At 48.3% G+C, this 24,967-nt stretch overlaps 1 protein-coding gene across 1 annotated transcript in view; it reads left to right on the plus strand.

The window, feature by feature from the left end:
* IGDCC3 (immunoglobulin superfamily DCC subclass member 3) overlaps nt 1-24,967 on the plus strand; it is a 104,946-nt gene that overhangs the window by 44,694 nt on the left and 35,285 nt on the right. Inside the window, exons 3-4 of the mRNA XM_074880362.1 lie at nt 17,134-17,278; nt 20,004-20,134. Of these exons, the coding sequence (XP_074736463.1) occupies nt 17,134-17,278; nt 20,004-20,134 (276 nt within the window). The remainder of the gene's footprint in view (nt 1-17,133; nt 17,279-20,003; nt 20,135-24,967) is intronic.

Below are 24,967 nucleotides of genomic sequence, written 5' to 3' on the forward strand. Positions count from 1 at the left end.
ATAGGACTCAAACCAGCCAACAACCCCCCTTTTAGTTGCTTTATTTTTTTAGTTCCCTTTATTTTTTTTCCTGGAGTGGCCAGATAGCTTTTAAATCTTGGCAGCGGGACTTTTGCTGTGCTGTGTCCAATAAAGCCTTCTGCATGCATTGACTGGCAAGAACAATCCCTGGGCAGCCCATGAAGGGGACTGTTTTTGCAGCCTGCATCCAAGTGTGACTCCGATGTTTCATGCCACCACCTGAGCTAGGACAGGCTGTGAATACAGATCACACCACTCCTTTCCCTGCTTATCCCAGACTTCTGATTAGGAAAAGGGCCCTTGCTCAGGGGCTGTCAGGGAAGGGGGTTATAAGAGTTTTATTAGTGAAGCAGAAGGATGTTTCCAAGCCTTCTTGTTCCTTGGGAAATAAGAGGAGAAAAGACAGATAATGTTTTGCCTCTTCATTAGATTGGGAAATCACCTATAAAACAGAAGTGTATTTGAAACCTAGCCCCCGTGTCTCTCATTAATGCAAAGTCAGCAGCGTCCAGCCAGTCAGATGGAGGGTTTGCATGATGGGGGGCTTCGAAGGGGTCCTGTTATAGCAGGACAGGCCCTGGAGAGCTCCGAAGGAGCCAGATGTGAGGCGAGAAGACCAGAGCCACCAGCCCGGGCAGTCTGGCACTCAGCCCCTTGCAGTTCCTTGCAGCAATGCAGCCAAGTGCTAATATTCAACTGTGACAATTCACAGGCTGGAAAAACTCAGCCTTGGGGGAAACTACCTGCCTGGTGGGTAGATGAGAGCTTGTGCATGCTCAGGGGTTGTTGGTAGGACACTGAGGGATAGCAGTGAACCGTAAAACGTCCTTAAAAGTAGCAAGTCCAAGTAAAGCCATGCGGCTTAAAATGTTTTATCATGTCGTACGCCAGGGCTATTAGTCCCCTTCTGTGCTTCTGTCAGGCAGTGTGGCAACCAGCAGTGAAGTTTTATCAGATATTAAAACCTGCTTTTGAAATTTCTCCTAAAGTGGAATGCTAAATCAACCTCTTCACAGTGTTGGTTTTTTTTTTTCTTCTTGTACTGTTTCCTGCCTGGCAGCTTCACCTTTACTTCCATTTCTCTCTCTCATTTTCCATCAGCTCTATCTGTAACCATTTTGTGTTTTATTGAGCATGAATGAATGGTGATGCCTTTTAGATGAGTGATATTTTCATCTGAGGATGCTTGTTTAATATAAAGCTCTGCTCAGCTGTTATCCCAATGGTGCTTTGTGTTTACCAACATATTATTTCAACTAGCTTGAATTTGGAGGCAAATTAATTGTGTGGAGAGGTTTTTCTCCCATTCTCCTACCCCACCAAAAATTCTGCTTCTCTTCTGATGGGACGTTACGGACCTGAAACACGATTCGGAGACGGCGTGAGCTGTATAAGAGCTACAGCGTTGCTCCTGGGGCTGAGTGTAACCTACGCTTACCATATGCTACCACCCTCCCCTTCAGGTAAAATGGGGGTGTTTCTGCCTCCCTGCAAATGATAGCAGCTCTGCAGAACAGAGACCATAATCACTCAGGCTGCTGCTGTGTGGGTCTCTGTGCATTTGGGAATAAAATTTTCCATCTGTGGGACTAGGTTATGAATCCAAAGTCATTAGAAAGGGTCTGGGTTTACCCTCGGTGCTGTAAGCTGGAGCTCAGCTGTCAGTGACAGTGATAGATCGCCAAATACCTGCTTGTTGCAAAGCATCGCTGCCACCCCGAGAGGTTCCCTGGACTGTGCAACAGCAGCTGCACCTAGGGATGCTGAAATGTGCCTCAGTTGTTAAAAGGTTTGGTTTTTGCGTGGCCCAAGGTTTATCACAGCGATACTCTGGAGGTCCTGCTGGTTGAGTTCACCCTGGGGAAGTATATGACTGGTTTTTGGCACTAGTAATAAGCAGGCTGCTGCTTACAGCCATGGCAAAGGCATGCAAAAAGCCAGCGAGGGCATCATTTGCCTCTGTCATGCTGGGGAGCAACGCAGTGTGTGAGGGACCAGCTGCGGGTAGGCAGTGCTGGTCACTGCGTGGCACAGGCTGTAGTGAAACCACAGTGGCAAGAGCCGTCTGGTGTGCTGGGCTTGAGTCTGGTGTGCTGGGCTTGAGCGATGCTCCGTTGATCCTCCTAGGCTCTTTGCCTGTGTCTGAATTAACCCCGCTGCCTCTGATCCCTGGCTTGGGCCACTGTGGAGCTGGGTTCCCATCAGTTCTCTGAAGCTGGTGATGAAGGGGAGAAGAAAAACCTTTCCTGAAGGTTGACTTTTCTGTTTGTGCCCAGATGGAGGGGGCAGATCTTTTTGCTCCAGTCAGAGCCGAGTCCCTTCAGAGAGCTCAGACCTGCATCTTACACCACAGAAACAGCATTAGGTACCGATCAGCATACCCAGATGTCCCCAGGGTAGCACCCTGGGAGCTTTTGGAGGCACGGGTCTCTGCATTGGCCCCAAAGCCCACTGCTGTGTTAGGAGCAGGGGAGGAGGTGGGATCTCGTGTCCACCACGGGCTGGAGACGGGCTCTCCAATACGCATTTCCATTCCTTGGGAGCGCTGTGCATCCTTAATTCCTTGTAGCTTGTTCTCTTCTCACTCCTAATGCAACAGCTGGCAAGGAAAGGCGCTGAACCTGGATATCGTGTCCTTGACAAGGTGCTCAGCCAACCCTTTGCTTCACCAGGACAGCAGGCTCTCATGCCCTTATTCTGTACCGTAGCACTTAGGGAAATCAGATATTCATGGCAGTAAATGTTCCTGTGGGGTGATTAGTCATCTGGGATCCACCCTGCTAAAATCAGTGGGGTTGCTCTTGGGGAGAGGTACTGCTATTGAACCTGGCCCCGAGCGTTCATATCAACATCTTCATCCCCTTCCCTGCTTATACCCCATGCACAGTAATTTCCTAGCTGATCTGCTCCAGTACGGTATTACAGGAACATTAGTTAACAAGGCTGGTTTTGAGAGCGACGTATTGGGCAGGCGGTGTTCATCTGGGCTGTCCCCGCTGCTGCAGAATTTGCATCTGGCCGGTGTTGTGCATCTCGCAGCTGAGCTGCGAGCGGTTGGTGAAAAGGGCTGCGCTTCCAGTTCCCCTTGCCAACAATTCGTCTTGCAAATGAGCAAGGGCAGCTCGCACCCACCCCGGCCCCACTTAAGACGATGGCTGGGCTGTAACTCTGGGCTGACGTGGGGTTGGTTCGTGGCACGCCGTGACCGGCTCTTGCCGCTCTCTTTGCCGCCGGTCACCAGCCAAATTTCTCGCGAGCAGACCACGCATCTGCATTAATTTAGATAGCTTAATGTGGGGAGCTCGTCAGCTTGATTTCCCCTGTGGCTCTGGGAGTCAGCTGGGGCGCTGGGGCCTCCCATTAGTGGTCCAGCCCAGTGCCAGATGGCGGGTGATGGCTTGCGGAGGCTCCGGAGCTGACGTGCCCCATTGTGCGAGACACAAAAGCAAGCCGGGCTGGATTTTCTTTCTTTCCCCTGCTTCTGCTTTTATTTTCCTTCGGCGCTGTCACTCTCACAGCTAATTCCTGGAGCTCTCTTTATTTATTTATTTTGTTTCATGGTGGGGAGGGCTGTGAAGTTCCTGGTGATGTTTTCCATGAGGATGCTCCTGCCTTTTCCCGTGCGAGTATCTTATGGACTTTGCTATTTCCCGACCTTTATTCCCCACCTGAATGTGCATGTGGGGTGTGCAGCCCCGTGGGTGTGCACCCCCACACAGAATCTCCTCTTGGACAATTTGGTCGCATAAACAAGTTATTAGGGTACCACAGTGGGTCTCCTGGGGGATCATTATGGGCCACAATGTTTATAGATTTAATCACCGTCCTGGATATTTCAGGTGTCCCAGCAGTTTTTCAGGTCTTTAAGTCTGTGCTACAACTGCACGTTTGTTACTGAGTTTTCATCTCTTTTATTAATACCAGAGAGGTGCCTGTTTTGGGGGGCAAGTGTTTTCTTCTGATGAAGATGCATATTTCAGGAGAGAGAGGACTGATTTCCCCAGGCTTGGTGCAGGAGGGGCTGAGCATCCCTGCAGAGGCCCCCTGAAGATCAGGCTTGCAGGGCTTTGGCTCTGATTTCCCCAGTGTGCTGCAAACACCGGGGCAAAGCTCAAGTTCAGAGCTCAAAGTCAGGAAAAATGCCCGCCCTGCAACCCCACCATTCAGGCGCAGCATTTAACCTCTGCCTGCTCTCTAAAACCTACAATACTTTTGCAATGCTGCTGTTCCTTGACATTTAGCATCGCTCCAGCCCAGGCAGGTTTCCGCACTTGTGTGCGCATCCCAAACCCTTATCAAACTTTAATTAAAATGAAATTTTGTGACGATGGGGGAGTTAGTTGACTAAATGTTGTTAACCCTGACAATGCATGAGCAGTGATGGGGACGGAGGAGTCCCAGCTGTGCAGGGTGAGATCACCCTCTCCCATGGGTGCACCCAGCCAGCAAAGCCAGGGAGCCTTTGCAAAAGGGCCGTGACTGCATCCCTCTTCTGCTTGTAGCTGGGCAGTTGCAGGTTTGTATGGCTCTCCCATCACTGAGAGCCTTTGAAGGCAAATATTGGTATTTAAATTTGGATTGCGTGGCTGCTTGAGTGTTCAGCCATTCTTCTAGCTCTTCGTTCAGCAGGAGCTGCAGTGCTGAGCCCTTCTCCAGGCTGGGCATTGGGTGCTGAGTACCTTTTTAGGATCTCCTCTTGTCTTTTGTCCAGGACACTGAATTTTGCTGCTGGGGTGATTTGGCAGCATGGGTGGGGAGTGATGGGGGGCATAGGGGCTTGGTGCATTTGCAGAGGGCTTAGCTGGTGGTAGCCATGAGCCCACAGGATAATCTGTGTCTCCTAGGCAGGGACCACTGCTCAGGGAGTCTGACAGCCCATCCCAACCCGCCCGAGCAGGATGCACAAATGCATGACGAAGAACGAACATTTGGGTAAAATATTTGCAGATTCCACAGTAGGAAATTAACGCAGGCTCTTCCCACCTCTTCTCCTCCCAGCAAATCGATCAAGCCTCTCCTTGTGAGCTGATAGTTATCCCGTCCGGGAGAACCCCTCGGGAATTACGCTCATCAAAGGCTTCTCGAGCATCACTGCCCTCGCCTCGTGTTACCCAGGGCTTCTTGTCGTATCCTGTTCCCATAAAAAGTAACAAAGATCTTTGGGAAGAGAGGAGAGACACCACCTGAGGTTACCGGTGTTTGTCTAATCTATGGTGAAAAAGCAAAAAAATATAAATATCTGATATATATATCTGATTGCTGTAGCAAAGTGTTCAAAGCTGAAATTTTGTTTTGCTTGATTGCTTGTTTTAAAAATTCCCCATAGAAAGAACTTGGTTCCTTTTCCTCGTGAGTAACAGATATATTTGCAAAATACTGTATTTGGTCGTGACACAGTATGGAGATTGGGCGATGGCTGATCACCTATACGTCACTCTCCTGTAGGCACGGTGAGATTATCTTTCTACCATACAGAAACCTGCTGTTGTAAACCATCTTATATACAGAAAACACACCCAGTGAGTGCAGCCCTACACGGTGTGGCTGTACATACAATAAATGGCAGAGCCGTGTGGCGGCCTCACAGTAAATCAGTGCATCTCCTCTTTCTGTTGGTTTTCTTCCTTGACATGATATTCTGGGATGTTCTGGTGCTGCTGGGGATTTCACAGGCGGTGTTGTCCCACTGTTCACCGCTGCTGGGCTCATGCCGGAAAGAATGCACTGAGCCAGGAGCGGCACAGCAGGGTGGTAGGAGCATTGCCTCTCTTCTCCTGCCATGTCTTTTCAACAAGTCCTCAAAGGTAATGAGTTTAATTTGATAAACTGGGCCCAGGGTGAGGTGTCACAGTGAGTTTGGGAGATAAACATCCCCGCTTCTTATCAACAAAAAGCCAGTCCTCCCTGGAGAGCTGTGTTTTCTGGAATGCATCCATGCTCCTCGGGTTTGGTGATGGTCTGGTGATAGCAAGGAAGATTAAGATGGTGAGATTTGTGGTTTGTAACTCTGCCAAGGCTTCCTTCCTCTGTGTGACCATCCTCCACATCCTTCTTACTTATAACAGTTCTCCTGTGTCCTCACTTGTCCGTCTTCATGCTTTGGGATGGTGATGTGTCTGCCGGTTGTATTTAGGGTGCTGTGGGGCACGTGGGGAGGAGAGAGGACTTGCTGCGGGTGCAGAGGTGCTTTTGGATGGAGTGGCTGCTTCATGTGGACCCGGTATGAAATGTAAGCTCTCACCTTGTTGTGGGAATGGGTGTCTGGAGGCACCCTGGCTCACAGAATCCAGCCCATGTAACCACCCGTGCTGTGTCATACATGTACATATGTGTGTGTGTGTACACAAACTACAGCGTATACGCTGACAAGCAATGCTGGGGTACAACCCCAAGTACAACCATCCGAGCAGAGGTGCAGGAAAGGAGTTAACACTCGCTGGCTCATGCACAGAAATACAATCCCTGTCTCCTCCGAACTCGCAGAGAGAAATCGGTGAAAACATCAAACCACACGTCCTGTACAGTGGAGCTGATACGCCGGAGCTATGAACTTCCTCTTTGAGGTGGTAATACTTTGGCTAGCAGCCAGGAGCGGCAGCCGCGAACGGAAAGGGGGACTTCCAGAGATAAGCTATTTTCAGCCAACGGGGCTTCTCACCACGAAATAAATAGAAAAAGGACGAGCTCTACGTCTGCGGTCATGTGTCCTGCTTTCGTGGATTTGGCCTATTTTCTGAAGAATGGTTGTAATTCAGCTTGAATTTCCCCTGGATCACTGCCAGCAAAATAGGAAGCTGTTGCTATTGCCAAGGAGTGAACAGGAATTTATATATGTAACTCAGCCACAGGGATGAGATGACAGCTAACGGCTTAGCCGCTGCTAGGAGGAAAAGCAGACCTTGGAGGAAGCTGGATTTTCTCAGTATCATGGCAGTTCAGTCCTATCTACATCTTTGATATTATCACCTTCAATCTGGACCTGGCAACATCATAACGCAATATCTGTGCTCACCACCAAGGAATGGGAGCAGAGGAGCACTCAGCATTTTTTAATCACCTACATTTGAATGAAATTCAGAGTTAAAATGGACAGAAAGGAGCTTTAGGGCAATCCTTTGTAATGCTGACTCTGTACCCAACTTACTCTGCATGTGCACTCAGGTCCTTTGGTCTCTCCTCTCTCCTCTCCATGTGCACAGGGGATGCTGAGTATTTCCCTTGCAATGGTGTCTGACGGCTGCTCTGTGTCAAGCAATGGAAATCCAGCCTTTCCTGATTGTTCTTCTATTTGAATAACTTCTTTAGTCAACGTGTGCACTGTTTCCATTTCTATTTCATTCCTTAATAAAGAAGGGGGCAGTTCATCATGCTCAGCAGAGTATGGACGTGGTGAAAGACATACTGTTCTGAAAGATTTAAAGTTAATTTCCATCGGACAGAGAGACCGTTGTTGGGGTTACTCCCTCTTGAAGGCAGGGCAGCTGCCTTTCTCCTGTGCTGTAGCTGCCTGGGGTCTACAGGGAGCCTTTACCTTATGTCTTGGTGCAGCTCTTCCCCCTGACTGGACCCCATGCTACTGGGAGGTTTGAAAGTAAGTGAAGTTTTGGAGGCTGAGAGATACAGCTGGGACTCAAACCTTCCGTCCAGCCCGGGCTGTGTAACGGACATGGCAGAGAGGTGTGTCTAGGTACCACAGATTCCATCGTGTCTGACTGCCTGGTCCTTAACAAAAGCCTGAGTCTCTCTTCGTGCTGTGCTTGGGTTTTTACTGAGTGCTAAGAGATGTTGTGCTGTATGCATTGCAACTCCTTGGACCACTACATTTGATAAAGTGATGCAGAGCATCATCTTGGAGGCAGTCCCACCTCCTCCAGGCACTCATCGAGCCACTGCCCAAGGGAATATCTCTCTCTGTACAGTGGGCACCACGGTACACAGGCAGAATGGGCTGAGGCTCAATTTTCTATGGACTTGGTCATCCCAGCAGTGCAGGAGTAGCATGATGGCCGTGGCTCGGCAGCACCGAGCACTGGCTGAGCTCCCTTGCCCAGGCAAAACTCCCACCATGGCAGGGCTGGCCCTGCTGCAGCAGAAGGGGAAACGAAGAGTGAATTACCAACACTAGTGCTGTTTGCTGTCGGCCCGATAAAAATGGCACCTTGCCCAAGTCTTCTATAAATCACAGGTTCCATTCGGAAAGGAGTTTTCTGTGGTAATTAATGAGCCAGTATAAAGACATTAAATGGAGAATGTGTGGTGATAGAAAGGCTTGTCATTCACTGAGCCATCTTCCCCCATGTGAATAACCACGAGGGAACAAAGGCCAAACTCCTTATAGACTGAAGTGCACTATCTCTGATAGCTGGGAATGAAGTAATTCTCTGAAAATAACAAAGGCACAGTGAAATACATTAGTAAACTAATTACAAGAGAGCTGGTAAAAACAGATGCTGAAAATTTAAAGCTATTATTGGAATGATTGCTAGCAGAAAAATGGGGGCTGACAACAAAAAATTAAAAAATGCATCTCATTTAAAATTCATTAGCCTGTAAATCAGGACAGCTCCCTGTCTGAAAGCGAAGCTGATGGCATTTCTGTGGGCAGTCATGATGAAAAGCTTCCTTTCCCTCACCTTTCTGGATTCCACCGTTGCCTCCGGAGATGCTGAAATGAAGCGTGTGCTTGTTGGCGAGCACAAAAAAACAGGGATGGTTGCTGGCTTTGCAGACCGGGAGGTCTGAGCAGGGAAGTTTCTACCTCAAGGTGCTGCAAGGGCTGTGGCGGGGCAGGATAACGCCTTGTGCTCGGATGGCTCATTGCCTCTCCAAGCTGATAAAAAGCTGGATTGCTCGTCCACACTCGATATCAGAAGGAGTTGGCTGCAAACAAAGTGATCCAGGGCCAAAAACGGCTGCGCAGTAGCTTCCTCTTGTACCATCTCCATCAATATTTGGGAGAGGGATGGAAAACATTGTCATTGTGCAACAAATCAAAATGGTAACTATGTAATTTGTCTTAATTATGTGTGTCGGAGTAGGAAAAACACGAGGAGCTCCGGATGGGAATCTGGCAGGAGAGACCTGCCTGCTGGCAGCGTGCTGTGCGCTTTGCTTTGCCCTTGCTGAGCCAACCTCTCACGGACGTTTGCAGGACAGCTTGCCCATCATTTTTTCGTTATTTTTGGGGTCTGCAGGGATACCTGAGTAGGATAAAATCATAGGTATTTTGCAAAGAGCAAATGTGTGCTTCAGAGGAAAGCCTGGGAGGCGGTGAGGTCCTGAAGAAGCTGTTGCCTGAAGCGGGGTGAGCTGTGGGTGCAACAGGAAGGATCATCTTCTTGTGATGCTGGAGGGGAACCCTGCTTTGGAGTTGGGGAGCCTTGTGTGATGGTGGGGTTTCTTAAAAAGTCACCCCACAGAAACACAAGAGCCCTTCGTAGTGACACATACCACTGGGCAGGTGTCACAGCAGCCAGTGTTGCCCGGCCAGCTTCACCCTTGGTGCCGGAGCACTGTAGTGATGACAGATAACCTCCTCCTGCACTGCAACATCGCTAGTCCCATATGCAGTCCGCCCAAGCAAATTAAGAGTTGTTTATGACATTTAATACTCCCCCTTCCCTCCAGCAGCAGGGCGGCAGGACTACAGGTTTGGCTTCACAAATGGTCGCCTCAGGATACACTAAACGCTGTCATGAGCCAGAGAGCAATTTCATCTTGAAAAATTACTGCAATAGCGCTCCCTGATAAAGGTCTCTCCCAGCTATGCCTCCCTCTTCGCCAGAAACTTCTTCTCTCCTTGAAACCAATTTGAGAGCGCTAAAGGCGCTGTTTGTTAGTCGATTCCCTTGCAAAACAAGAGGGTGCTGGAAGACGAATAACCACCTTATGCCGCTTTGCATAGCAGGTAATGGGATGGGATGCTGCCGTGTGCTCTGAACGTGGAGGAAAGTGAGAAATTTGGTCCGTGGGATTGCCACGATGCATCTTTCAAAGTGATTTATAAGGAGCAGCATTGCCTCATGCGTAGAGTGTGCCATTGGTACTCAAGGGATGATGCTAGATTTGGGTTGTGACCATGGGTGTCACTTTGTGTCCCCTGTGTCTGTCTCTGTAAAATGACCAATATGTTTATAAGAAAGGTTTGAGGATGCTCAGACAGCCCTGGGTGCTTGCTGGGCTTCAGAGAGGGCATTTGTGCATCACCAGGACTCACTGCTCCTTTTTCCAGGCCCGGATGATTTCTGGCTGCAGGGTCCTGGGTCTGAGCAGGCAGCATTTGGGCAGTGCTGCTGCATGAGGGAGAGCGTGGTGAAGGCCGGCTGCTTTCGGGGTTTTAATCTGACACACGCAGCTCCCCTGGTGCTTTCTATCCTCCCAAGTCAAGACAGCAAGAATGGTGGGGTGTTGGATGCTGGGGATGCTCCCTGGCATGCTTTACTGGGACAGTGTGGGCACAATCTCTCTCCAGAGGGATAGCACTTTGTGAGCTTTATGGAAATTATAAGACACTTCAGTATAAAACAGCCCTTGGGGTGTATGGCCCCTGTTTATTTCCATGCATGGTGCAGAGTCTGCATTTATCCAGACAAAAATCTTTCCCACTCACGGGAGAGTACCTCTGCATCAACAGCTGATGGTGGTGTAGTTATTTTTCCAATAAGCGAGCTATAATCAATACCATAAATATATAAATGTTCTTTAGGACTATGAGACAAGCTTGGAGGAGCATGTGATTGTGCCGGTGAGGCTGGGTGTCCTGGTGATGGGGAGCGCATTCAGGGCAGCCTCAGGAAGGGGAGTGGAGCCACAGCACAGGCATTGGAAGGTTTTCCAGGTGCTACGATAAAGTTCCTGTAGGGACCTTTGCAGGGACAACCCATCCTCCTCCCAGCCCTAGTCCTTTGTTCAAGCAGGGTAGGTAGAGCAACCAGGAGCCCCTGAGTATGTTCCCTCCGACCCCTGGTCTGCGTGCAGTGGAGATGTGTTCATTACTTCCACAGGATATTTATCATCTCTACACAGAACCCCTGTAGGGCTCTGTGCTTTTTTCCACTTGCTTCTCAAAGCACCAAAACAAACAGTAAATCATGGGTTGGTAGCATCCATCGGCACTGCTCATTGCGGTGTGGCGGGGAGGTGACCTAAGCTGGATTTGTCTTGCAGTCATTTTGCATGTTATGCAAAAAATTGAGAAACCATAGTCCCAGATCAAGCAGCAATTTACCTCCTGGTGGACTTGAGTCATGAAGCGGCAGATATTTTTTTTCCCCTCTTCTTGTAAAATATCTGTTGCATGTTCCCTCCCATGGGCAGCTGCTGTGTCCCACTGCGAGGCATTAGCTCGGTTATCTCCCTTTCATACCAATCCCAGGGGCTTAGGGCAGGAAAAAAAAGAAACAGGCCAGGTGGAGACTTTGTTCCTCAACCAGAGAAGTCCATCTGATGGGGTGTCTTCTCAACCTTGTTTAAATTATTTCACTCAGCTTTGAATGAGCGTGACAACAACAGAGACACGAGGATGCAAACTGCAGAGAGGGTGGGGAGCCTGGACCATCCTCCATCCCTCCTCTGAGCAGTCCTATCAGCACCGGCCAAACAACAGTGAAAGCAAAAGAGGAATAAACATTTGTCTGCAAATATTGCAAATAAAAAGTGTGCAGGACTGACCCTCTTTCCCTCTACATCTGTCCAGCACAAAGTGAGATGGGGCTTCCTCCCTCTCTCATCTCACCACGTATTTTGGTTCCTCTTAAATGAGCTACATTCCTCCAAAATGTCTTCCTTGCTTCAAACTCTCATGAGTCTTGCAGCGCCTTTTCTTTTGAGATCTGAGACCTGGCATGGACAATAGAGATTTGGGATTTTCACCCCTATGATTAGTGGGCAGGGGCAGAGGGGATTTTCATCTGTGCTGGGAGAAGTACGGCTGCTCTTTAATATTTCCCTCCCTTTCCAAAGCTGAGAGAAAGGCGATTTTCCTTCCCTTTAGATGTGAGTGAAGGCCCCCGCTCCTGCTACTCCTGGAGAATTAAATAGATAAATGGGCGGCGCTGTTGTTCACGCTTCACTATGCACAAAGCAACTTGCATTCAAAATTGGGCTCATGGCAGTTCAGCAACAACCTCGCACAATAGCATCATTAGACACGCAGGGCCGGCTCGCAGGCACGGAGGCTGCTCTGCAGCTGGAGTAGCCACCGGGCTGTTGTGATCTGGGCTTTTTTTATCTTTATAAAAATGCATCTTTGAAAAAAATAGTGAAAGAAGATACGGTGTCTTTTTCTTAAAGACTTGGGAAAGCGTCCCTGTTTGAAAGCAGGGGGAAGAGAGGAGAGGATGGGATTTGTGGTGTCTATACACCCCCCATGTTTTGTACTGGTTCTTTCTTGCAGGGAAATCCTCCATTTCCAGAGTATGGAGGGGAGCAAATACGAGACCTGTATCTGCTAAGCCTTCAGCTGACGTCCTCCTTGAAAATATTCCTCAGCAGGTTGCTAACTTAATGATGAGGTCTCCTAAGGCAGGCAGGAATGGAAGAGGATTCCATCCCTCTGCTGGCTTTGGGGCAGGGAAGGCATTTGGGAAGGAGTTGTGGTGCCAAGGAGGATGGGTGCTTAATAAATATCACAGATACCAAGGGTTGGTTCTGCTGGAGCTGTCAGGCTGATTTGAGAGTGGTTTAGGTCTGGGTTTAATTGGCATGATGGTTGTTTTAAAAATGACCCTGACTTCTGCTGACCCAAGGGGAAATTCAATTTTGTTGGAAAATTCAGTATGAAAATCAGCAGCCCTTGCCAGCATCAGGATGGAGCCACTCTTGGAAGGGGTTGGCTTTGCTCATGGCTTGTTCTCTCACACTGGGCAAAGCATTTGCCTCCCAGACTTCACCTTCAACAGTTGTAATGGAGCTAATGGATCTTGCGCTCCTTGGCAGGGCTGTCTGGGAGCCCAGATACTGGAGGCATGTCCCCATTAAACTCTCGTTCCTTGTACTGTGTCAACTTTGAGGCATTTTAACCATGTGCCTGCATTGGAAAGAGGTCTGAATTTAACAGGTTGGTGGCAGAAATGTGGTGAAAGAGTCTTCGCTTGTGGGCTATCATTTGTGGACTGCATGGCGTCAGTGGTGATGAGGATGCTCAGCTCCTCCCCAGCATTCTGTTGTGTCAGAGCCAACCTGGGTATCTGTTTCGCCATAAGTCATTTAAAAGCAAAAAGCAATGTGAGTGCAGAACTAGCTGGACTTCCGACGTACTCTCCTAACACCGTGCTTGGCGCTGAACCTTTCAAGTCTTCTTCCTCCCCTTGTGCCTGCAGTTGATAATAATGTTTGCGTTTTAATGATTCTAACAGGCCTGGGATTTGCTTTAACATACCAAGTTAATGTTTTCTTTTTCTATATAAAATCTAGGTCAATCTCCGGCTTAGCACTAATGCTGTACTGAGCAAAAAAGGATTGGCCACTAATGGTTTCAATTTAGTTTTTCATGAAGTAAAGAAAATTTCACTCGATACCTATTTTCATTTTTATTCCGCTGGCCTTTCCACGGGGCCTGTTAGGATGGAGAGAGTGTTTGTGCTTTGATTAAGGGAGAACCAGCAGATTCGTTTGCCAGAATGAATCCTCTGTGAATATGGATGAGGATGAGAGTTGCTGCTCTCCTGCACTGTGCCTGCAGGACATGCCTTTGGGGACTGCATCTGAGTGAGGGTTAGGTGGGGGGAGATCCCAAGCATGGGGTTCTCTTTAGGGAAGAACCTCACCTGTGATGCAACCTCATCCTAGTTGAGGTCCTCCATGATACAACATGGGGGAAGGAGAGATGAAGAGGAACTCTGCCTTATGTCAGTGTGGCTGTAGACAACTCAATCTGAATTTAGCCTTGGCCAACACCTTTGGGAGGAGGTTCACCCGTGCCTGCAGTGTGGGAGGGCTGCTAGGACCATTCCCCATCTGCTATGAGCCCATTTTGATTTGTCTTTCCCTGCCCTGTGCTGGTCTGTGTGTACCATGGTCAAAATCCAGGTGTGATGGTAGCAGAAGCACTGAGACACCATGGCTTGGAGCATCAATATGGAGCAACGAGTGTGCATGTGATTTAGGTTGATTTTATGGCTCCATGACTACCCTACACTCACTCTGTGTGTCAACAGACTGTGTTACACATGGAGATGGCAGAGAGAAGTGGAATGGCAACAGGGTGCCACTCACCCCCTCTCACGACAGTAAAAGGGGCCTGAGGCAGCTCCAGTCCCTCCATTGGCACGTGGATGCTGCATTGCTGGATGACAGAGACCACAGGCAGATGGATTAGAGGGTGACTCCCCTCTTAGGAGCTCGTGGGTGAATATTGTGATTGCACGTATTTATTTTTAAAATTATTATGGCCATTAGCATAGAAATGAGATGCAGCTCCCTGGCTGCTGGCCAACCCACCCGGGCTGGTGTGCAGCTCTTCTCCGTGGTGGCTGAAACAATAGCACCCGGCTGATAACGGAGGTCCTGGCGTTGGCTGCTGAAAAACAAGTGACAAATAGGAGCACGCGCTCCACTGTATGAGTTTGTTACAGGCAGTTGGGACTTACATAAAAATCCCACGTGGGTCAGCAGAGATTTAGCCCCTCCAAACGATGCCCTGTAAAGCAGCTGTGCTCCTATCACTCTCCTCTCCATACACCCAGTGATTTATTTCCAGGCTGAAAACAGCATCCCAGGTAATCACTTGCGTTCAAGTTTTGTTGCTGTTTTACAGGAGATGCTACAAAAGCTTTTGTCTCTGTAACTGTAAATAAACTCGTAAACCTGTTTTAAAAATAGCATTTTGTAGCTAGGTGCATGAATTTTTAATGCATCTTCTGCGAACCAGCTGGTCTTGGCAAGGGTCACAGTGTTTCCTAGGCATTTAACATAAAACTGTGCTTCAAAGCCACATTATAGGGTTGTTGAAGAGTAATATTTTACTTAACATCCTCATAACTGAATTATTTATAACTTCCCATGTTTTATTCATGATAAATATTAATACTAGTGTCTTTAAGAGTAGAGGTTATTGCTGCAGTTTTACCTATAAGAGGTGATATTATTGAAATAAAGGAACAGCAATGAATTCTGTAGCCAGCAGAGCGAAGTCTGTGCCAGGGCTGTTCTCATTCACACCTCCCTCTTCTTATCAACCCTGTCAGCCACCGAAAAACCTCAGCACTGAGCATCTGTACATTTGAAAGGAATTTTCCTGCAGGCATCTGAATCTGCTTTTTTTCTTTTTTTTTTTTTCTTTATTAACAAGCTTTGTGTTATTCTCATTATTTCTTGGATTCATTTATTGGTGAGAGTTCATAAGCTTTGATTGCAAGATGCTCGTCGTGGTCTGGACCTCCAAATGGCAGCCTTGAAATATTCTGCGGGCTCCCTTGAGCTCTCCTGCCACAGGCACCCCTGGACCCCCCCATTTTTTGAAGCATCCCTTGCCACCTTGGAAGGGCAATTACCTGGTGTGGGTGACCCCCCAGCAGCCTTTGGGCTCCTTCCCACATGGCTGAGTGCTGTGGCCCACGAACAGGCTCATTTCAAGGCTAAATCTGTGTGAATCGGGTAAATTCCTATTCCACCCTTACGCTCCGTTCCTTACCAGAGAGGGTATTTGCCTTAATTTTCATCTTGGGAAAGGGAAATACAAAGTTGCATGATCTTTTGCCTTGTGCTAGTGTGTTCCCATCTGGCTGGAGCACTTCACAGCCACCTCCTGGTCCTGCTCCCATCGGTGCATCCCAATTTGGGGCTGGCTGCCCATCCCACCCTCACGGCTGCAAAGCCTTCCCAACCCTACGGCTTTGCTCCATGTTACTCTGTCAGCTTAACAAGTCTGCAGTCAGCAGGTTGAGAGTGGTGGTTGCGGGAGCAGTGCGGGTTAATGCAACACATATTTAATGTATGATTGCTAATGGCCATCTCCCATCTGCCTGGGCCCAACTGGAGTTTGCAGATGAATGATTAAGCTGCCCTGACACATATGCAGCTTGTCCCTTACCAGAGGTACATTCGTTACACTTGACGCATGTAAAAGGGAACAAGGCTTTCTTGCTGGGGAGAAGGATATTATTGGGCTGGGGTGGCAGAGCAAGGGGCTCTCTTGGAGTTTATTTTGTATGATAATGTGAGAGATCTTCCTGCAGATGCAGCACTATAAATGAATCATGAGCTAAATAACCACTGGGATGTTTATTAGCTTCGAATATGTTTATTGCAGAGTCAACAGGCAGCACCTTCCACTTAATTAATAGTAATAATTACTGTATTATTTATGTAGCTCTAACAGCATGCCAGCGTCTTTCCGCACAATGGTTACAGCTGTGGCTGTGCTGAAACTGGCTGGTCTGTATTCATCCTGCGTGGGCACGCTGAGGTTCATCATTTGCTGTCGGGTGGTTCCAACACCAAAAGCCTTGGTTTGCTGAGCTGCAGAGCTCTTGGCAGTTGCTCTTTCTATCGGCTGAAGCCTGTTGCTCTGCAGTGTGGGGATGTGACTGTTCCTTCTGTGGTGCTGGAAGGCAGAGTATGCAGTGAACTGGAGCACCTGCCAAACAGAGATAGAAATCAAGGGCTGTAAGTTTTACTAGGGTATCTGGGAGCTTTTTTGGTCTAGGTATTTAAACAAAATGAGTATAGGAGTCAAGCTACATATCAAAATGATATTTACAACAGATAAGATATTGGCAGCAACAGAAAGGATAGACATCTCTTTTCTGATGTGAGCTTGGGTCCAGAGCGTGCTGAAGCTGTTGAGAATGACCTCCAATAGGTGCCAGTGCAGTGTCTGTGTATCTCACTGCCCCCGTAGACCTTGCCGTGGAGCATGTGGGTCATGGAGCACCATCTCCTGTTCTGGTTGAGTCAGTCAGTTCAATGTGCAGAGGCAGATGTAGAGCAAGAACTTACCACTAGTCTTGTTTCTCCATGCAGGAGATCAGGCTGCAAACCAGCCTTCTGTTCTTGTGTTACAATCCTATTTGCCAGCTCTGGAAAACAGGGGTGTTTCTAGGCCATGTGAAGTTGTTGACAGTGTATCTCTCTTCACATGTGAATATTTTTGTCTCTCTTTTTGTCTTCCAGCGATGTCTGACTTCCACATCCACCCTCAGAATGCAGTGGTGGAGGAAGGTGGTGTAGCAAGATTCCAGTGCCAGATCCACGGCTTGCCTGAGCCGGTCATCCTCTGGCACAAGAATCGCATGCCGGTCAACACAGACAACGAAAGGTAGGATCTGTCCAAGCCATGTACTGCTGTCCTTTCTCCAGGGCGAAAAAGGTGGCCAGGCTTGCTACTGCTCTCACAGTTGTGCTAGGATGCAACTAACCTGGGCTGAGGGTCTTGGCCAGCATTTCTGCCATGAAAGATTCTTTCAGTTAGTGTTGTGGGTTGTCTGGGCTCCTTTTGGCCAAACACTGTGAAGAAATTCTGCATCTCCCAAGAGAGCTAGATAAACCCCCTCTAGCTGATTTTGGAAGGAGCAAGGGCTTGCACTGACCTTCCCTGAGAGTATCAGCCCTCCTCCAGGTTGACATTCCAGCATGAAGAGCCCACTCAGAAATCCTAGCAGAGCCAGGGTAGCTTTGGCATCCATCATCCCTCCATGGCCCCATTTTGTGCAACTGTTTCTGAGTCATATCCATGACTTAGGGTCTTTCATGTGGGTCCTGAACACTTTCAAGCGCTGAATTACACTATGGCCACTAGACTTTCCTTCCCAGGTAGACTCCCTTGTGTGTGGCAGCAGGGAAGCTCTGCAGAGAGCATTTTGCAGTGCTCTGGAACCACCATTTCCCATGGAACCCTCCTAAAGAGACACCCCAGCTGCCCCCCTTCTCCAGCCTAGACCTGGGACGGCACGTCCTCGCTTCCTGTGTTTGACAGGCTGCTCCCTTTGTGTCGGAAACGTCCCTCATCACGGTTTGATCCTCGGAGCAGCGGTGGGGCCCGATGGAGGACAGGTGGCAGGAAACGCGTGCTCCATGCCAGCAGCCTCCGGCAGTCCCAGCTGTGGCTCGGGAGCTGCATAACCGATGGTGGGAGACAATCAGTCTCACCTCGAATCACAAATTGACATCTGTGTGTTGGGAATAGGAGAAACCAGGAAGCTGTAAATATTTTCCTGAAAGCCCCTATGCTTACAAATGTCAGTTCTGCAGCAGAACGTGGTTGGGTTCTTTGGAGGCAGGAGAAAACACAAAGGCTGGAACAATGCCTGACCTTTTCAGCGTTACAGTGAACTTACAGTAGAAGGACCCAAGAGGCCCAACCGTGCTGTGGAAAACTGCAACTGTCAGGTTTTGTTTCTTCTTGTGTTTTTCATCTGAGCTTTTTTTAGCCCAGCACAAGGTTGATTCGTTAAACTTGATCTCCTCTGAAGGCTCCTTACTGATACAAGTGCTAAACTGGGGATGTGGTAGAGCAGGGTGACTGGTCCAAGGTGGTATCAGCAGAAACAAGGGGTGCAGAACTGGGCCTGACGCCTTGTGTGCATCCTGAAGAGATGTTGCAGGACAGGAGAAGTTCCCTTGAAGTCCCTCGTGCATTATTACCCCTTTCCAGTTGAGCCCAGGGTCACAGGTGTGAAGATGGTTAGACATGTGACAGGGATTTAAGTGTGACCAGGACTGAGAAGCTCCAAGACTGAGGAGCTCCAAGATTTTTCTCCAATCCAGAGAGCCCCAAGCTATGCTCATCCCCACTGCTTCTCCACTGGCTCAGGGAACTTGCCCAAGCCCTTGAGAAGGTGGGCTAGGAGCAGTTTCCTTACATTCAGTGACCTGATTTTGAACAGATTTGGCTTTTTGTAGGAGCAAAGTTACTGGGGAGAGTTTTTATTGTCAGCTCCATAGATTAATCTCTGACACCAACAGGCCTGGGTGATGAGGTTTGCTTCTCTAACTGAATTGGATTTCTGCATTAATCACGCTTTGTGCATTTCTGCGTATAAAGTGTATATAAATTTGTATGCTGAGTCTTGCACTTGGAGGCTTTGAAGGCAGAATAATAGCTTTGGAATTGAATCTTCTAATGCTGTGGGCAGATTGTTAACAAAAATGAAGGCTTCTTGTGGTATAATTCATCCAAAACAATGGACATTTTAAAGTCCCAGAGAGATTGCAATCAACTTCAGGACATGTAAAACTGATTGCTGTCACGCTGCCACTGACACTGAGCTGCGCGTTTGGAACCCAGCACAGGGAGCAGCTTATAGGCACTTAACCATATGCTGATATCGAAAAAGCTATACTTCATCTTCCAGACGGAAATGGATTATTAACTCATCACAGTGTAATGACTTACTACCAGCCAATTTAAACACATGGTTGCCAAGCAACCTGTAATGTATGTATACAAATATGTGTGTATGCATGCATGATTTAAATGTACCTATGATTTAAATACATAAAATATTTATTGATATTTATGTATGCCCACTCAATATCTACTTTAAACATGCCTCTCCACTCATTTGAGGTTTTAAGGTCATGTGGATTTGAGTCCTGGACCTGGAGCTGGGAGCATGGAGCACACACTTCCCCTGATGCTTGCTGTGGTCACTGTGCTTCAGCTGATGAGTGATAACTCCCACCTCAGCTGTGTTCACATGCAACTGCACTGCCAAAGCTTTTCCACAGGTTAAATAGGAAGTACCTACTTTGTAGCATTCCAGCAAAAGTCATCCTTTCTCCAGGATGCATCAGAAGATAAAGAAAGGGAACATGCCCTGCTGTAAAAAAAGACCAGAGGCTCAAGTATCCGGAAAAAATAAAGAACTGATGCAGTGACAAGTGTGGGCTCAGCCTGCCGGGGGCTGCGTCACTCGGGTGGTGTTGGCACCTCTGCACTGGGATGTGGGGAGCTGGCCTGTCTCACCTGCACGGCTCTGCAGGCTGCTTTCACATCACGTCCGGATTTGCAAGTTTTTGTTTCTGCTTTTCTCTTCCCACAGGTACACACTGCTTCCCAAGGGAGTCCTGCAGATTACAGGACTGAGAGCAGAAGACAGTGGGATTTTTCACTGTGTTGCTAGCAATATTGCTAATGTGAAATTCAGCCGGGAGGCCAGACTCACCGTGTCAGGTTAGTACCAGTAAACACTGTCCTGACTGTCTTTCCGTTGTCTTCTTCCCACTGCTGTTCTGGACCCGGACAGTTTAAGAAATCTTCAGGCTAAGAGCACTGAAAGCATTCCTTTGTCCAGCCATAACACCTTCCTTGTTCTGGATTGTTATTAGTTCCTGCCAGATCAGTCCATTTGATAGCAGATAAATCTGTCTCTTTGCCTGTAAATTAGTGCCAGTTTCGGGGTAGAGGGAGGACGGTGAGAAAATGAGTTACAGCAGCTCTACATTAAATAAATTCTTTTGGAAATGTGGAAGATTCATCATTTCCTTATGAGATCTGCTCACTCTGGAAGTAATTGCAGCACACAGGGTGCTCAATTATTTATCTAATGGGGGAATTATATTCTGTAGGCTGTCAGCATTGCCTTGCGACTGAAGCAGGCTAACCTTTCTTTGGAAGACAAGAAGGAGAAGCCCTGAGCACCCCAGGCTGAATTTTGACTTGGTTCTCCATCCACATTTGATATCAGTGACTGAAACAGGTTTTCATCTCTGAAAGCTTTGGCTAAAGAAATAACAGTGCCTTATGGTCTCCTCTCCAAAAAAAAAAAAGGCCAAAATCACATACTTGCTGTTTGGTTTCGTGCTGCCAGAGGTAGGATGTGATTAAGCGATAAGGACAAACCAAAGCAACCCACATCCCCGCTTTGCATGTGCACAGGTTTGGCCTGTTTGTGGAAGCACACAAAATGGCATGTGAAAGTGATGCCCTTGGGCACAGCGAAGGAAAGATTAGGGTGCAAATACACTACCATGCTCCCATAGCTGAGCTGCCCTCCACTGACCTGCCCATTGCCCATCCTCCATTAGCTGTCCATGAGGGACCCAAGCTGATCTCTTGGAGGCCTCTTCGAACAATAACTAATCAGCCAATTTCTAAACCTGAGGTTAGATTGTCACCTTCTAGTTAGGCTTTCTTCATTTGTCAGTCTTTTTAAATCAAAACACTTTTAGCTTCAGAAGTCTGGCTTGATGTTTCAGTAGCTGCTCCTACTATGAAGGAAGTGGAAAGTGTTAAGTCAAGTCATACAACCCAGCCCGATCAAGCAGCCAGGAGTGAATGACACCTTCGTGCCCTCTTCTCAGAAGTGCCTTTGATATGCTCAACCTCCTTGTATGAAAACAGGACAACTTGCTTCTCCTGGACTTCAGAGAACATAAGAGTGCCAGAGAAGTAGTCACCTGCAAATTGTGGCTATGTCCTGCTGGTAGGGTGGCCTCTGAGATACAGGACTCCATGCAGGTCAGAACCCCCCTGGGATGCAGGGTACCCACTATGGTCCCCTGTGACAGCAGTGGGGATGCATCTGTGGCTCTCCGGGGCGGGAACCATCCCAGATTCCCTATGGGAATGGAGATTGCAGCTTTGGAGATAAGAGGCAAGGGAAGTCTGCACAGGGCTGGTTGGGTGTGTGTTTCTCCGTGAGCTTTTTTATTTGCAGCAAAGAGTCTGCCCCCCATGAGTTGTGATCCTTCTGTCCATCAGATACACATAACTGCTGGTACCCGGTGGCTGGAGGCTTGCCAGCGTATGCTCGTATCTCACAGCCTGCCTTCAGCCTCCGGAACAGCTGCCTGGCCAGTGGTTCTGGAGTAGGAGACTTAATGCCTGTACCGAATGTCAGATTAGCCTCTGTTGACTGTAAAAAAGCAGCACGTGTGAAATGGGGTGAAGCTGAGAAAAGAGTGATGCTGTATATATCAACTCTGATGGGGAAAGAAAGCAGGTTAACTGGTTCTGAAAGACCTGGGAGCTTTTGGTGCCTGTTACTTATCTGTTTTCTTGATCTGTGTGAACAGTAGCTACGTGGAAGTTTAAAAGAGCAGTAAATTATCAATGTGGTGAAGTTCGTTGTGTCAGTTTACCAGTCTGAGTTATTATTTCTCGCAGGGCAGAAAGTGCTACTTGTTCTCATCTGACCATCCCTCATTTCAGATGGATATTTTCCAGGTTTCCTGTCTGTGAAATGTTTGTGGTTTTTCTCTTCCTTAAAGCAGTCAAATGATGAATACAGGCACCGTGTGTAAGTGTCTGTTGAAGGGCTTGGACCATGCTTCAGTGACTACTTGTCAGCAGAGCTGCCATAATGGGACGTTTGCATGCTCTCAAGCCCATGGATTGGGTTAAGCCTCAGTGGAAAAGGTTTATGCTCTGTGGTGTTTGCTAAGAGCACACAAATATCTGTTAGACCAGGGCAGCAGGTATGTGCTAGCTTTGGCACACCGGCAGAGGCTATGGTGTGCTGCAGAGGTAGCACAGGGATGTTGCTTCGCTGGTGTGGGTGTTATGTCAGTAAATACTGAAATAATGTGAGTGCTGTTGTGCACGTCATTAGGCGTGATGGGGTAAGCAGTAATCTTGCAAATCTCTCCATCACCTCTGTCTCGCATAGAGGGGTAAAGGGAATGGTGCTCTCTGCTCTTCATGGTGGCAGGAGGGCTCCCTCTTTTCTTAGCAGGGCAGCAATTTCAGCCATTGCTTCATCCACAGAGAAGCACCAGGTCTGCCTCACTGGGGTTTCCAAACCGAGCCCTGGCTGGGGATGGAGGAGGGAGGGGATGGATGTGGGCTCTGGGAGCCCCTTCCCTGCAGGGCACTGCCACAGCCTGTCTGGAAAGGAGGAGGATGGCTGCCTGTGGGGGATGAAGGAGCCTGCTCACAGCACTTTCCTTCCTCTTGCCGGCAGCGGTGGTGGGGCTGCCGGCAGCAAGCGGCACGGATATGTCTTCCAGCCCTAGTGATTGATTATTTTCAAGTGCCTGCTTAGCGGAGATGCTCCCGAGGGGCTGCCTGCCTCTCAGCCCTGACACCTTTTCAGTGCGAGCTGCGGCTCTCTCTGCTGCTGTCCTTTTGATCAAGATCTAACAGCCTGTGCTGGCGACGCTCCCGTCCCTGCTAGAGTGCCTGTCACTCCTGGCGGTAGCGGGGACCTCCCCGTCCTCGCTGCGATTGCTACTGGCAGAGTCCCTGGGGACCACATGCATCATTAGAGCCTTTTTCCCTTTCAGAATAAATCCCCGCCGTGTTGCCCTGAACCCTGTTGTGCTCCAGCAGCACTCGCCTGCCACAAGTCCCTCATTTTGTCACTCCTTCCTTCCTGACCCTGCATCAAAGAGCTTTTCTGATTGGAGAAGGAAACCTCCTCCCCGATGGTCAGGCACGGTCAGCCCCTTTGCGTGGTGCTGGCGTCTGACTGCCGCGTCCCTGCTGGGTCACTGGCCCTTCTGGCCCTGGAGCTGGCACTGCCGCGGGTGTTGGGCTCGGCATCGAGGAGGCAGCAGAGCCCTAAGGGACCATTACGTGGCCTTTGCAGGAGAAAGTGAGCAGTAGTGGAAATGCTACTTCCAGGGCTGGGCAGAGGTTGGCCAAACTCAGGGAGCTGAGCCCACACCTGAAAACCTGAATGCATATTTAGGACTCAGAGTATAAATCAGAGCGTAATTTTTTTTCTTTATAGTTTATTGTCAAAATAGAGTGTTTTGTAAATTCTGCTTTGGTCTCAGCTCCCGTTTACTGATATTGTTGGGTGACCTTGGAAAATTCATTTCATTTCTCTATGTTTTGAAATATTGAAATCACTATATAATACGATGATAATACCATATTATTCTAAGCGTGAACATTTAGTATTGTGATTTAGAACAATAAATCTACATGGTTTTTAAAGGCACTCCGAGGTACTGAGGGGGAAGGTATTGTTTTTCAGATCTCTTGGGGTTAACCAGCTGGTCATATGAATTTATTGTGCATTCCGATTCTCATCAAAAAATCTGCATTTTATGGCTTGCAGTGAAATGTGTTCAGTGAGAAAGTCAGCTCTTAACTCACACTGACATGGTGATTTTTCTTGGATTTTGCCCATTTAGACATAACCTCTGAGCTGCTTTATCGCTCCCTGTTTAGCCCCTGTAGGAACGATTAACAAATGAGCTGCTCTGATCTGTGCTTGCCCTTGGACTGCTGCAAAATCCCCCTGCTAACGTCCTGACTTCAGCCCCCGAACTGCTGTGAAAGGGTAACGTTAAAAAGTGCAGGAAGAAAAGAAATGTTATTCTTGGAGAAAAGCCCTTGCAGATAGTTTTTGGTGGATCGCTTCTCTTTAACAAGCTTTTTGAACACTGGAAAGTCCATGTACAGGAGTCGGTGTGGGATGGTCCCTACAGCAAAGCCCAGCCCGTGGCAGAGCTCAGCTCCCCAGCCCTCCTTGTGCCTCTCTCCTGCTCAGGAGGAGACAACCAGCTCAAGTATTTCCGCAGGTGTACAAACCATTTTTGCCAGCAGCAGCTGTCAGATTGTTGAAATTCCTTTAACACTGCTTGACCTCAGCATTTCTGGAGTATAACCCAACTCTCGTTGGAAATGGGGAGAAGACTAATGCAGAGATTATCAGTGTTCCTGTCTACTTATGGAGAACTGAGAGTATCTCCTTCTTTTCCCCTTCTCCTGCTCCCAACAAATGGGACTGAGGAGCCTTTGGCCCAGGATAAGGCCCTTCTTGGGGACTCAGGAGATGCAGGTTCAGCTGTAGTATACCTGACACAGGATGATGTTTTTGTCCCGCAGTCTCCTCCTGTCTGGTGAAATGTGGGTTTTTCTGCTTGTCTTGTGCCTGTCTTGTTTCTGTAGTCCTTGGTCCAGGGTTTTATTTTATTACGGGTCTGTGCATCATCTTTGCACGATGGGTTTAATTCTTGGTTGCTACCACTTGGTGCTACTGTAGTGCAAATAAATGATTAGCGATTGCATCCTGAGCAATGATTGTATCACAATTATATTGGAGCAATGGGA

This window comes from Strix uralensis, chromosome 11 (genome assembly GCF_047716275.1).
Source record: "Strix uralensis isolate ZFMK-TIS-50842 chromosome 11, bStrUra1, whole genome shotgun sequence".
NCBI lineage: Eukaryota > Metazoa > Chordata > Aves > Strigiformes > Strigidae > Strix > Strix uralensis.